This window comes from Spermophilus citellus, assembly GCF_964194105.1.
Source record: "Spermophilus citellus genome assembly, chromosome: 2".
Lineage (NCBI taxonomy): Eukaryota > Metazoa > Chordata > Mammalia > Rodentia > Sciuridae > Spermophilus > Spermophilus citellus.
This window is the reverse complement of record NC_138183.1, coordinates 139,604,206-139,619,759: the sequence shown is the minus strand read 5'-3', so window position 1 is coordinate 139,619,759 and position 15,554 is coordinate 139,604,206. Positions and strand designations below refer to the sequence as shown.

Genomic DNA, 15,554 nt, shown 5'->3' with positions numbered 1-15,554 from the left:
TACTTCCTCCCACCCAGTCTGTCCCTGTCAGTCCCAGGGCCCACTGTCCCCCAGCCGTGGTTCCCTCTGAGCTAGCTGCTGTATGTCTGCGTGCATTTCACTTTTTATGGAAGATTTCTGACATAGAGGAGCAAAGCCACTGTTGGAGGGCATCTCCATTCTTTGAGAGGTCTGAGAACAGTCCCCCTCCAGGACAAAGGAGTTGCTGAAATAACTGGGCACATGGTCATACTTCATGGCCTAAACATTTGTCTCATGTTAATGACACTTTGGTTATTTAGTCAATGTTCATATACGAAGAGAAGGGTGATAAGTCACAACATCAGAATGTGTTTCTGCAGCTTTCTCAGATCCTGACAGGGGATGTAAAAACATAGCCCTCCACCATTATGGGGCATTTGCTATTCTGCCTGGGATTTAAGTGGGGGCGCCTGGGATTTGAGTGGGAGCACCAGGCAGAGCTCACCCGTACAGACGTACAGACCACAGCAATCAGGAGCAGGCTGGTTTAGCAATGAACTTCCTAGCTCTGGCAATGCAAACCCAGACTGAGATTTTCTTCCCCTCTGACATAATATTTTTGGATTTAATTCATTTAAGAAGTCTTTACAGAACACCAAATGTGTGCAGGGCCTCCCAGAGACACAGATAAAAAAATGAACCAGCCCAGAACTGAAGGTACATATAGTCCACATCAATTCTGGATAGAATTTACCGAAGACCATGATACAAATTTACTTTCCAAAGATGTCCTCATCCCACAAATCTTTCTTGGACCTGACCACTTGTCCATCAACAGCTGGTAGAGTTCTGACCCTTGGAACCTGGTGAATGTGTGACGTGCTTGTAAACAACAGGATAAGGACAGTCAGAAAAGCATGTGCCTTCCACCTTACTCCAGAGGACACCTGTGCTGGGCCCCGAGGCCACATGCTGGAGCCCAGACTGTCACCACACCTGGAAGTCACCTGGAGAGATGGGCCTCTGCTCTTCCAGTCCCACCTACCTCCTCGCCTGGTGACTGAAACCTCATGTCACCACCATGCAGCTGAGCCCTTCCCAAATCCCTGACCCACAGAAGTCAGGAGAGGTAATAAGTTGTCTGTTAGTCGTTTTGGACACTGAAGTTAGTGGTTATTTGTTATTCAGTAAGAGACAATGAGAACATAAAGACATTTATGTTTTCCAGGCGCCTGCCAGGATCCAGATGAGATTTCCCTCCACGTCCTGTCCTGGTACCCATTGCTGTGCTGTCCTGAATTCCATCTGCCAAGCGTTCAGGCAGTTGGGCCGCAGGAGGCGGCACGCTGGTCCCTCTCAGACTGAGTGTTCTGCTCCCTGTCACCCCTCCCCGCTGCCCCGGCCTGAGAGCCCTAGTGAGGAAGAGGCATTCCCATCGGACCCCACAGGCCTGCAGGCCCTCCCACCCGAGGCCAACACTCCCCAGGTAATGCGGGGGAGCACGAATCCTGCACAGAAGGGTCTGCTAACTGAACCACATGTAAACCATCCCTCAGCTCCAAGCCCATCGCCCTGGAGAGGGCTGAATTGTGGAAGCGAGGAGGCGAAATAACCAAGCAGAAGTATGCAAGGATCCTTAGACCACCCTCCACCCTCCCAAACAGAAAGCTCTCCTGTGATCATGGGAAACACCTGTTCCAGCAGCTCACCTGGGGATGGAGTCCCTCTGCAGAGTGTCACACTACTGAGTGCAGGCTTGTCCTAGGTCTTAGGTATGCTGGTGCATTTTCTCCTTATAAGGGGATCCTATTATTCTGTCCTGCTTTAGGGATGAGGGAAGAGAAGCCCGAGGTCTCAGTGGTAAGAGATGGAGAGGAGGGGTGTACCCAGGCATCATGGAGCCCAGGGCTGTTGTAGCCACCACACAACCCTACCTGCACCAGGAGGGTGCCTGATTTACATTCGTGTAAATTGTCTCTTACTACCCATGGGAGCCATGGTCTCCTGACTCTTCAGTGGCTCCTGAGACACGCGATCAAGAGCCAGAGGTGTGAGCACAGCTCGGGGCTGGGCTCAGGCACAGCAGCACAGGTGAGACACCAAGACAGAGTCCTGTGCCACCTGCTGGAGACTGCCTAGTTAACAGCTCTCCCCTCCACTGACCCCAAGTCCCCTGGGCACAGCCACGAGAGCCTTAGGGTCACTCAGCCATTCCCTGAAAATAACGCCCAGGCTGGGGTGAGGCTTAGTGGCAGAACACCTTCCTCAAGGCAGCAGCAACCAAAGCAAACATCAGCAAAAACGATGCCCCATGCTGTCACTGCGGCCTGAGAGGGTTGCCACCAGTCCCAGTAGAAAAGGAGAAGCCGCATCTCACAGAGCCGGGGTGACACACGGTTGTCCCGACCTGTGCCAGGTGCTCATTGAAGGGCCACCACAGGAGGGAAGCACTGCACCCTCAGGCCGACCTCGGCACATGGAAAGAGGAGACCTGTCCAGCCCTTCCTTGGTCAACTGCTGAGACCCGGCAGTGGCTGCTCCCCCTTTCTTCACAGCTGCAGAAACCTGGAAGGACCTTAATCACTAATTCCCAATTAGCCGTGCTCCTGCCAGGGCCCCAGAGCCCAGCCAATGAACAGGGAGTCACCAGGGATCCAGGCCCAGCTCTGCCCACCCACAGAGGACAGAGCCAGAGGCCGGAGCTGCCATGGGGAAGGGACAGGGGACTCCAGGTGCCCTGGGGCACAGGGGTCAGTGTAAATTTTAGGCTCTTACTTGTAGTTTTTCTCCCAGAACTTCACCAGCCTGACATAGGATGTGATGAAGATGACGCTCCCCAGGAACGGACTCAGCGGGGCAGAGAAGATGGAGGTGGCGGCCGCCTGGAAGAGCAGCACAGCAGAGTCTGGGGTCTGGAGTTAAGGCAGAGAGGTCCTATCTGATTCTGACTGGGTTCACGATGCCATTTCTCACTGAAGACAGAGGATGGGCTCTTAACCTCTCCAGGCACAGATTACAAATACAAGGCTTCCAACAAATCCTGGTGGCCTCACTTCACCCCCATGCACACGGAATGCTTCTCAGGCGACGTGTACAATGGACAATGTCTAAGGCTGAGAAGAGCCGGCTGTGTTAACTAAGAGGCCATGAACTAGACAAAAGCCACTGTGCACATTCACCAGAGCACTAACTATGTGGCTTTGTAAATGAGTAGGATTGAGTGACACTTTAAAAAATAAGCAGGTGGCATTGTTTGGGAAGGCCACGCCTGTTCCTCAGTCTTTTACCACTATTAGGAAAACACACACACACACTCACACACACACACACACACAAGTGTTGCATACGCTGAACGCAGATGGCTCATGCAGGTCTGGTTCACAAGTAAACACAGGAGTACGTGGAGTCCTAGCCTCCAGGGCCACCTGCCTCCTCAGCCTCTCCCACGGGCTGCTCACTTACTGGCAAGTGCTGATTTGCACCCTGAGGGTGGTCAGAACACTGAGGCTGCTCAGTGATGAACATGGTGCACTGAGCCTTTGGCCTGAGCTCTGTGGGTCTCTGGAAGTGGGGCCCCAGGAGCCTGGGCTGTAAGAGCAAGGGTCTGGGTGCCAAGGACAATGGGACAGACTGTCTGGCTCTCACGATGATGCATGTCGCTCCCTGACCTGCAGCAAGGGGCCTGCTGCCCACTACAGACCTGCACTGACCTGCTGCAAGGCCACCCTCCCTCCTGGAAGGCAGATACTGCCCTCCTGGAAGGCAGACGCTGCATATTCTCTTTTGCAGCTGCACACATGGGCACCACATTTCTTTATTCAGTTTCAGAAAGTTCCAGGAGGGAGTGACAGGGAATGCCCGGCACAGACAGGAGGATGCTCATTGCCAAGGTCGTCGATGGCCTGGCCCAGGCTATATGATTTGGGCGCGGGAGCTCCTCAACACCTGGAGTGGTAGCGGGCCTGCCGCTCACCACAGACCCTTCCCAGACATCCTTATAGATTAAGGTCAGATTTTTGGCAGCACCCAAAGCAAACAGCAGCAAAAACGATGCCCCATGCTGTCACTGCGGCCTGAGGGGGTCACCACCAGTCCCAGTAGGCTTGGCTCCAAGAGTGACTTTCTTTCCTCCTCCTTTTAACCCTCTCTATTCTCTCTTGAAGCATTCCCTGCATTCACACCCAGGTCTCTGCTCCGGGCTGAGCTGTGAGGGTGACAGGAGCCTCCACCACCCTGCTATGCTAAGCCATTTATGCTGAGCTGGGTTCAAATGGAGAACTATTGAGCAACAGGCTACCAAAGGCCAAAAACGCCTGTGTCTTGGGGTGGAAGCATTTTCAGCCTTCAGCCAAAGAAGAAAGTGATGGGTGACAGAGGCACCCCACTTGATGTCCCTTGTCACCAAGGAAAGGGGAATGGCAGACTCCGAGACATTCAAGAGGGATGGAGACATCGGAGTCTAGGTGCTGAAGGAACATCAGAGCCAGGTGGGTGGTGGTGACTCTGGAGAGCTGAGACGGGAAGGGAGGGAAGTCACCACAGGACCCAGTGTGCCCAGGGCTCACAGGGACCAGTCAAAGCCAAGTGCTGAATGGGCAGGCACTGCTCTTCTCTTTGATTCTAAAATTTCTCCACAGTTGCCCAGAAGTTAAGTGAGGAACTACTAGTAGCCAACAGAGAGCCAAGTACGTGGGGAGGACATGAGAGGACGTAGGGCAAGAGTGACCACATGGCCTCCAGGGATGCTTCCTAGAGGGAGGACCTTGGGAATATACAGCTTTCTCGGAGCAAACAGGAAAGACTATGCCCGGCCCAGGAATGCTGAGAGGGACCCCCAGGAGCAGGGCCACCTGAACACTTTTCAGTTCCTTCCAGCAGAGAGGGCCAAGTGCTTACCCTCTAGCATAGGCAGGACTTCTTTAAAAGCACATTTAAAGTGAAAACGTCAACACTGATAATTAAAAGATAAAAGAAAAAGCCACCGAAGGCAGCCTTCCTTCCAGCACTGCATGTGGAGGGGCAACGAGGGGTAATGTGGGGAGTCTAGTCGCCAGAAGACAACGGCCTTGGGCAGCCTATGGGTGTTGAAGGGTGAGCAATCTTGTCTTTCCCTGGAGGTTTGAGCTCAGACACCAACAGAAGAGAAGGCATGCTGGTACTGGAAAAGCAATCTCCCCACCGTGCCCCGCTGGCCCGAGAGCTAATTCAATTCCAAAACAAAGAGAATTATTCCATTCTTAATGCCAGGATGGAGACCACAGTTTCTTAATAGAGTGATAAAATAATTAACATTTCAAAATTAGTTAGGATTCAGGGCTGTCATCTAGGAGCCTGGCGGCTTTGTCTGTGGCGAACACACCTGATTCTCAGCTGTTTACCCCGCACATCCTGAGCAGATGCTGTTGGACTCCAGGTGGCAGATATCTACTTTGTGACTGAGCAGAGGTGGGGAGGTGTGTGTGTACAGGGCAGGGAGCATCTCTGGATGCCACAACATCAGGGCAGTGGCTCCTATGGAGGCTCCTGCCTTAGCCAAAGGGAGGGAGCAGGCACCACTCCCAAGGCCAGGCCAGGAAGGAGGCATGGGGCTGGACAGGACATTCTAAGGCTGAAAGGAAGATGCCCAACACAGTCTCTGTCTCCAGTGACTCGGTTTCTTAGGAGAATCACCTACACACCAGTGAAGCCCCCAGCCTGAGCATGCTGTGTGTAAGCTGAGATCCAGGCTAACGCTGCTTCAGGTGCCCTCATGTGCCCAGCACAGGGGCTTGTGCCTTGGACGCTGCATGTGTCCAGGGTAGCGACGGAAAGCCACGTGCTCCAGTAGCCCCCACTCAGCTCTGGCACCACCATACCCACCTAATGAGGCATCACCAGCTAGGTGGCACAAGCAGCCCTGGTCAGGACCAGGCTCTGAAATCCTACTGCCACTCCCCCTGCAGAGCTTCACAGTAGCCATGATTTCCACTAGCTAGTCCTGCTTGAAATCCTGGATAAGAGACCTCAGACATAGCAGAGATACATAAAATCTGCCCCATCTTCTTTTGAAGGGTTCTGTTGAGGAGACTCAAGTGCCTGCCATTGTAGAGAATGCCTGCATCCAAGGGGCAGCAGGGCGGGTCTCCTGCCAGACAACCTTGAAACACTTCAGAAATAGCAACAGCAACGAGGTCTAAGAATAGAAATGCAGAACAGTGGGCATTATGGGCCCAGCTCTCATCTGCTTAATTTCTTTTTTAAACAAATAACCTCGGAGGAGAGCATTTATAAAACCCAGGCTGTTATGCGGAATGATGATGCCAGGCGTGTTTCTAGTCCTGAATACCCTGTTCCATCCTAGAGATTCCTCATGAGTTGTCTTAATGAGGCTTCTGCAGATTTCAGGAGGAAGGAGCTGCAGGCAGGCACTACAACCCGCTAACAGTACCCAGGGAGGGCGGCAGAGTGAGAACCAAGGCTCTCTCTCACCACAGCTGCGGGTAAGAACGGCCCAGGAGGTGGGGGTGTGAAAGACCGCACCCCGTTTATAAACAGTGTGATTTAGTGTGCTCCTCCAGGATCCTGATTCTGACATGGGTCCAGCCCACGTCTTGGAAACACAGGTTTGCCGAGTATGAATCAGTGGGCTGAGATCTCTCAGGGAAAATTTCAGGCCTGAGTCAAGAATTTTTCAATTAATCTCTGCCTTCAAGAGTACTTTTTATCAATTTTTTCTCCATACAAGCATACACATGAGCATGAAATTCAGCTGTGTGGAAGCGATCTTTAGAAGGGGCATCTCAAGTTTGTCAAGTGGATAGGAACAAATTATCATTACGGAAACATGTAAATATACAAAGACAACAAGCCTTCTTGGCTAAGAGCACTACCAACAAAACGGTAATTTCTCAGTGCTCAAGATACTTTTTCAGTATTCAAAAATATTTGGTTAATTCTGTGTGCATCTAATTCAAGATTGTTGAATATTGATGAAGTATATATAAAATACCAGTATTATATCAAAACATAATAGACATGATACATGATAGCATGATGAACACACCTGCCATGTCCTCAGTGTCTAATGACTGTGGGTCTGTTTGCACTAATCTCCACAAGTCAAACCAATAATTTAAGCAGTTAATTTCCATTTAAAAGACAGGAAGGATCTCTAAATGCAGAGCTGGGCATGGAAAATGGGAGGATCAGAAAAAATAAAAGCAACTTCTGAATATGCACAGAGAAGCAGTGAGAGTTCAGAATCGCAAAACATCTTTGAAAGCTAAGTGGCCTGAAGGGGATTCAAAGTGCCTCCTCATGTCGCATTAAGACGTAACTGTAGAGACTTGAAAGTCTGCTTCTTCTTGCCAGGTTCAGTGAAAAGCTTGCCCTGTAAAATGTGCACCTCAGCTTGGGGCCAGGACCGAAGCAGAAAGGATACGAGGGATGGCAAAGAGCTGCGCGAACACGTGGAAGGAGGAGCCCCATGCCATCTGCCAGGGCGCCACGTAGGTCAGCACGAACCGGATCTTGTGCAGCAAGCAGAGGAGACATTCATCAGAGAGGCCCCTGGTATCCGCATCAAGGTCATTTAGAGGACATGCATCACAGGAAGGGGCAATGAAACTGTTATTGGTCTTACTTTCCTTCGTTCTGTAAGCAACACAGTTATTTAAGGATATTTGAAAGAAGCAATAGGAGGACCGGAAGGAAGCCTGCCTATTCATCTCAACAGACTTGTTCCTTAAAGCTATGGCTACAGTGTGTGTTTCTGCCTGTCACAGCTTGGCTGCTCCTTTCATATGGGATCTTTTACAGGGAGATTCGTGCAAAACCTAGCATCCCCGACATTGTTGAGGTTTTTTAAAAATATCAATTTCATTTCATCTGCTCAGCTGCTCTTGCTGAATAAAATACCTCCATGTCATTGAAGTGAAAGTTACAAAACACTAAGGAAAGCCAAGGCTGGGTGCAGAAGCTGCTCATTGGCAGGCAAGAAGCAAAAAGGAAGAATGAGCTCCAGGAGGGCAGAGGGAGGCCAGGGGACCTGTGGGCTGAGGAAGAAGACGGAAGGGGGAACATGCTCCATAGAGTTGGCTGGAGACGAGACTGTGCCTGTCCGTGGGAGGATGAGTGCAGGGGTCAGCCAACCACCTGGCTGCCAACTTGGGCTTTGTGTCAGGTGACCGAGGAACTGTGTGCTGCAGGCTGCTGCAGAAGTACCCAGACAAGCAGCACCACAGGGCAACCTAGGATGACGGAGGGCTTGTCCCCAGACTGGCTGGCTTTCAAAAGACAATGAGAAACATTCTCCACCAAGGCCGTCGAGTGAAGAGAAGAAAAAAATTAAATTTGACTCAAGAAGCATTATACAGCACATCAGGAAGCCAGAGTGAAACTGGACTTGGGCTGAGGACAGAGCTGTCAAGGAGCGGTTCAAAGAGTCAAGAGGACTCAGACCTCAGCCAAGAGCCAGCTCTGTGGTTCTAGCACACAGGTGAGGGGACTCGGGCTTGTTGTATGAAGATGCAAAGGGAGCAGAAGTGGGTAAGCAGAGTCCTCTCCAGATCCTGCCTTGCTTGTCTCATCTTGCGTCTGTGGCTCCCACATGTACCCTGGATAAACAGGGTTCTGGGTAAACCTAGTTCTGGATAAACACCAAGGTAGAAATAAACACCTTGGCTAGGCCACTGGTGACGAACCAGGATGAGAGGTCTCCCAGAGACCCACACATGCACAACCCTGGGCAACAGAGATCTGGCTTGTAGAGAGCCCTGGGCTTCTATGTGCCTACCAGGGACACCGGGCATGAGCTAGCAATGAGCTTGAGTGATAACCACAGAACTGCAGGTGGAGAGAAGAGAGAGACAGAGGGAAGGGATGGGAACACGAGAAGATGGGAGAGGCGTGGGGAGGAAGAGCCGCGCAGATGAGCTTGGGGACGCATGGTGGATGGACTCAGAAAGGGAGCTGGACATCTGGCTCTTGCCGATGACCACTTACTGCCTCCACCTTGACTGCTTGCTTCACAGCAGAGGGCTGATTACCACAGCATTGGGGTTTGCTCAGGGAGGTCATCTCCACGTCAGTCCAGGGCTGGCCAAGGCCTCCTGGACCCAGGTGGACAGGGCTCCACAGCCCTCTGCCATTGGAGTCTGATAGCTAAAGAAGCAGCACCCTACTCCACCTACCAGCTCGAGGTCCCACCTCTTAGGTCCACGTGAAATGGTCTCCCCATCTCACCATGCCAGCCATCAGGTGATGGCATGAATGGAGAGACCCAGAGTTCTAAGCCAGACTCAGGCCCGGCTCATTCTGGAAAAAGAGGGTTCCCTTTCAAAGCTGGTGTCACTGCCTTTCCTCCCCACCATCAACCCGACTAGACAAGGAACACGAAAGTCCCCTGTGGGAGACACTCACACACATCACTTCTGGGTCCCGAGAAGTGGTCACACCCCCTTGCTCATTTGGGCCCAGCTGCCTCCACCAGTCACACGTCTTCGGATCAGAACCCCTCTTGCCCACCACCCTGCTGCCGAGAATTCCTGGTGTGGTTATTAAGTGCCAATCTTGTGGCTCACGAGGTGAAAACTGAAGCATGAGCAAGGGCCCTCCAGGGAGGCATGGTCCCCAATGCCCTGAATGAACAGGGCACGGAAAGAAGCTCCACTGGGCTCCCTGCACACTGGTGTGTCCTGGGACTCGCAGCTGCCTCTGGAAAAGCTGTAAGTAGGTCAGGCGAAGCTCTGCAATCAGCCAGGCTGCCCTGGGGAGCCTCATCTGCAAGTTTAACACTCTCGCGGGTCCGACTCCGCTGCATTATGATTAAGTGAATCTATTACAATTATTTTTTGCTTAGCCCAGCAACTTGTATTTATGTGCAAGCAAAACCAGCAGTCAGACGTCGGAGGGCTCCGAGCACCAGTGCCCCTGCTCTGATTGCAGCAGGGCCCCAGGAGTCTCCCTTCTTCCCCTTCTCTGTGCCTCATATTTCTCAAGGAAACCGAAGAATGAAACACAGGCTTCCTAAGATCTTCTATTTGGGCTGAGAACGTAGACTCTTCTCTTCTCAACCACGGAAGACGCCCATCTCCTGAGCGTCAGTTCTTTAGGTCTATGGTTCCTGACCACATTGTATTTAGTGGCCCCTCTGCGATGCCCACAGGAGGAAGCACCAGTGCTGGGGGCGGGGAGCTCATCTCCCAGTGCCAGGAGCGCGGCTGGAACACATCCCACCCAGCTTCAGCTCTGCTCCTGCATGTCCACTTTGAAATGGGGATGAAGGCCCCTCCTCCCACGCCAAGCCCAGACCCTCTCAACTTTTAGGGAAGGAAGCCATGCTCAGAGAGGTTTAGTGGATTGTACAGATCACACAGGAAGTTACTGGCCTACCTTAAACCAAAATCCATCACCATATATCCCTCCTTGAAGTGCAGTTCTATGAACCATAGCAACAGGAAGTACTGCTGTCACACAGCACTGGGGAAAGGTCTCCCTAACCATGACTCAGCACAGAGCAGAGCCACAGGCAAAGGCACGACAGACCACGGTCACAGCCATAACCAGGGACCTGTTCTTCCTAGCCACAGTGGTGAGGAGCCCGGCCTAGCCCGGAAGAGCCTTTCAGGATAAATGCCATCAACAAGGCACAAAGTCACTAACAAGTCTGGTGACCTGCACGTGGAGGGAAGGGCAGCCTGTGGGGCCACCTGTGCTTGCTGAGCTCATGGCTCCCAGGAAGATGGCTCACACCTTTATTCTTAAAGTGTGTCAAGGTAGGATCCAGCTTAAAAAGACTCAACTCCACGTCTTCTCTTGACACTCTATCCTCTTCCAGGGGGAAAATGGGTATGAGAATGAAGCACCCGTAGGAGACAAAACAGAGCCGACTGCACACAAGAGGATCCTAAGCCCTGATCACCATAAGCACAGTGTGTGCAGTGGAGCCTAAGCCCTGATCACCATGAGCAAAGCATGTGCAGTGGCTCTGCACTCCACGCTAGTCCACAGTGTAGGGAACCATGCGATGCTTAAGGTCGGGTGGTACAAGTGGCCTCACCAACACCTTCCCCGTGACATGGCCACATGCTAGGCCTAACACTGCACTGCAGACCTTGACGCAGAAATCCCAGGTGGGTCAGCCATAAATCTGCACCCTGTAGGGCAGCCCCCAAATGTCTGCGGGTTATGTTATGTGTTTAGAGCATAGCCAGGGCCAGAACTAGCCATGCTATGGTTAGTCGAGGCCAGAAGCACTAGGATTCAGTGTGTAGCGCCAAGGTCATAGATGTCAACTTGCAGTGAGCACATGCCCCTATATAGCCTGTTGGCTGTGCGCCTTCTTTGTGTGGCCTATGTACAAAAACGGCCTATGGAAAAGACTCGGTGTAAAAATGGGCAAATGGAGACAAAATGGGGCCAAATGAGGACTAACATACAACTGGCTGGAGGCTGACACTGAAGCTGGAGGCTGAGGCCATCTCTAAAAAGTATGTGTACTATCCTAACCGCGTCTCCCATCTTCTTCCTCCTGGAGAATCCCCAGTCCGTCTCCTGGTCACAGCCCTGCATGGCACACTTTGAGGAGGCTTTGGGGCCTCTGTTTCTGTGATGCTTACCTCACTCCTGTCTCCTATCTCCACAATCCTAACTCAGCTTGATTGCACTGCTTGACAAACCTCACAAGCCTAGAAGAGAAGACCAAATTTTTTGTCTTCTTTCCACTGAAAACACTAGGAAAGAGGAAAGAAAGTCACAACAGAATAATTTGGCTATTTCCCAAAGAAAGAAAGCCACCATAAATACTGTCATTTCAAATGACCTGTTTTGGCACTATCTTTTCAGTTGAGCATAGACATGCTGTTGTACATCTGCTGTAAATAGTAAAGCCAAGTGTGTACATCCACAAAACATCCTAAAGAAGTGTCACCAAGTAAAGGTGACCCCCAAACCCTTCCTTGCTGGTACATTCTACAGTAAGGTACAGGCCGTCTTTCTCTGGGGACTGCCCCATCCCAGGGACAGAGTGGGCCAGGTACTGGCCGTGCCCATGCTCGGGCACTGTCTCGGAATCTGTTCGTGCACAGCCCCATTTGGTGGAAGAGCAGCGATCTCTGTCAACCCCAAGAGTGACCTTCTATCCTGCTCCCTGAAGCCCGACTCCATGCAGGCTATGCCCCGCGGGCTGGTCCTATGACTCCAGGGCCCCTGTACTTGGCTGTCAGACCAGCAGCTCTCCCCTTCGGGAAGATGTGCACTTCAGTGACCGTCACACTAATCTGGTTGCCAACACCTGAACTTGAAGGTACACACGAGGCTGAAAGGACTAACAGAAATAGACAGAGCCAATGGGACGTCGAGTCAAGAAGTAAAGAACAGAGAGGATGCTGGATCCCTGGAGGGCCTGCAGTGGAGGAAGACCTGAGGTGGTCCAGGGGACAAGTAGTGAATGATCAGGGGGCCAGCTGAGGGCCTGAAGGCCGCAAACAGAGGAACTGGGGGGACCGTCAGACATGGGGCACGGGGAGCCACATGGAAAGTGGGAAAAGGCTCAAGAGGATGGAAAGGGGAATCCAGTGTCATCTCAGACCTGGGGCCCCACTTTTGGTGGGGAGGGAGTGTCACTTTGATAGAATAACAAATCCATAACAGAAAATACGATGATCACACATTGGGACATTAGATTTAAGTCAGACTATTCTGGCTGAAAACGTGACATAGAATTTTATTACATAACCCTAATGAATCATCCAGGTGGTGATTGTAACTGGTGACCAGGGTGAATTTCATGTCAGGAGGAGTCCACCTTGGCAAACACTGTGTGCTCAGCACCCATCACGCAGCTCCCACTCGATGGTCAATAAACCACCTAGGACACAAAACAGAGGCCAAGGGGCCCCTGTGACAGAAGAGGACTCTATACATGCAATTAGAGTCCCCAGAGGAAAGTATAGAGAGAAGCAGGAGATATCCTTGTTGAGTGATGGTCCAGAAATACCCAGAATTCAGGATGTAGGGTCACCACACTGAAGAACCACATCAAGTCCTATACCACACACATGAAAATTTACCTCACTCATATGATAACGAGACCATATAAGATCAAAGTCAAAGAGAAAAATCATCTTTCTTAACAGATAACCTACAAAAGAGTTGTAGATGGACAGCTGACTTCCAAATGGCAAGAATATGCTGGAAGACAATGTCATAATGTTTTCAAAGTGTTAAGAAAAAAATATCAAATTAGTATTCTGTACATAAGTACAGTGTTGCTCAAGTAAGAGGTGGAAACATAGACCATAGACCTTTTAGACAAAACAAAACAAAACTCCCACAGAACTTTTCAGAAAGAACAGTGAAAGAGTACACCAGAGAAAGGACACTATCACCATGTCAGAAGAGCTATTCGAGGAATGATCCATGTGAGCGTGAAATGAAATATCATAAATATTTAAGGTGGGAAGTGAGAAAGTTAAAGTCTACAGTTCTCATATTGTCTGAAGGGGAGAAGGTTTAATTTTGTATGCTAGTTGAGTATATTTATAATAATATAAGAGTAACCACTAACAAACTGAAGATTTCAAACTTTTATTTCAAACCGGAGAACCTGCACCACGGAGACACTGCCTCCCACCTGCACAAGTTCTGGCTCAGCAGGTCTGGGATAGAGCCCAAGAGCGTGCATTTCTTATAACTTCTAGGTGCTGCCGATGCTGCTGATCTGGGCATCACACATGGCCAATCATGCACTAAAGGACATACAATATTCTATCTCCAAAGGGAAAAATAATTTACCTGGAGGGAAAAATAATTCAAAGAAAGTTTATTTCATTCATCAGAAGGAAGAAAGAAAAGGATGAGGGGAAAACATTATAAATAAAATTCAAATACCAGGTTAGAAAACAGTTCAAACATATTGGTAATTATAGAAAATGTAAATGGATAAAATTTGCCAACCAAAACACAGAGCCTCAGTGTGCATTAAAAAGAAAAATCTTAGCTGAGTGTGGTGGCCCACGCCTGTAATCCCAGCGGCTCAAGAGGCTAAGGCAGGAGGATTGCAAATTCAAAGCCAGCCTCAACAATGTCAAAGTACTAAGCAACTCAGTGAAACCCTGTCTCTAAATAAAATACAAAATAGGGCTGGGGAAGTGGCTCAGTGGAGGAGTGTCCCTAAGTTCAATCCCTGGTACCAAAAAAAAAAAAAAAAAAGAAAGAAAAGTCTTGTTGATCTTTTTATAAGAAATATCAAAATGACCTAGAAAGTTTTAGGTAAAAGAATAAAAAATAAAAAAGATATGAGGTATCCCACGAAAGCACACATGTGCATTAATCCACTTGAATGGGTCAACTGGGTAGTAACTGTAGGCAGGTGGGGTGTGGCTGGAGAAGTCGGGCAATCCGAGTGCCTTTGGTATACATTTTGACCTTGTTAAGAACTCTCTCTGCTTTCTGATGGCCATTTCTTGAACTGCCTTCCTCCATTGCATTCTTCTGCCATGATGTCCTGTTTCACTGTGGGCCCTGAGGAATGTAGCCTGCTGTCTACAGACTGAGACCTCTGACACCATGAGCCCTAAATAAACTTTTCCTCCTCCAATTGTTCTTTCCAAGTCTTTTTTTTGTCACCATGGCAAAAGAGCTGGCCTAAACAAAAGGTATCAGGTAAATTCTAGCCACAGGAAAGCTGGCTTACCTGTATTAATATCAGACAAAACAAACTTTTACTCAAAAATAGATAAACAATAGGACATAATGACAAAAGAGGGGACTCACTAAGAAGATAGTTGATCTGTATGTACTTCATGTGCAGTCTCAAAGCAGCTGCAGAGATCCACACATCTTCAACAATGAACAAATCCACCACACCTGTCACTCACCCAGACAGCCAGCAAATAAGCACATAAAATACCTTGACAAACAGAATCAACAAGCTTCATCTAAAAGGGATGTATATTTCAACTTTACAACCAACTAAAAAAGAATATAATTGTCAAGCAAATGTACATTCACAAGAATTGATGACTTATCAAACCATCAAGGAATTCTTCACCAATGCTGAACATTACTATTATGCCCACGGCTTTGCAATGAAAAGTTAATAACAAAAAGTTGCTAATACAATAGCAAAATACAACCCCAAACCTTTGCATTTGGATGTAATAACAACAACAAAATAACAATGAATTAGTTAAGAACAAATGATAGTAAAAATTAGAAAATATTTAAAAATAAATGACAACGAAAAGCCCCAGTACCAATCAGAAGTCAGCTAAAGCCGTGGAGAGGAAATGATAGAGCTTTACAATGTACATTGTAGAAAACCTCCATAGTTTATATTGGGAGCTAGTTTTAAAGCTGAAATCAGAGAATAATATTATGAAAGCTGAAAATATAGTTGTTGCCATCCTTAAGTCCAAAAATCCTCAATAAAATATTTACAAAACGAACCTGTAAATGTATAAAAACACATCATGATCCAATCTGGTTCATCTCATAATGGCTTAGATTTTTTTTTAAGTGAATGTAATTTACAAAACTGAAAAGGCATAAAAGAAAAACCATATGGTGCTCAGTTGGTGCAGGAAGGAAGTTAAATAAAGTCAACACCCACA

General features: G+C 49.2%; 1 protein-coding gene across 1 annotated transcript in view; it reads right to left on the bottom strand.

The window, feature by feature from the left end:
* Nucleotides 1–15,554, bottom strand: part of LOC308641599 (pecanex-like protein 2) — a gene marked incomplete at its 5' end in the record, with an annotated part of 88,022 nt that overhangs the window by 58,474 nt on the left and 13,994 nt on the right. Inside the window, 2 exon segments of the mRNA XM_081280267.1 lie at nt 2,737–2,866; nt 7,382–7,509. Coding sequence (XP_081136393.1) covers nt 2,737–2,866; nt 7,382–7,509 — 258 coding nt within the window.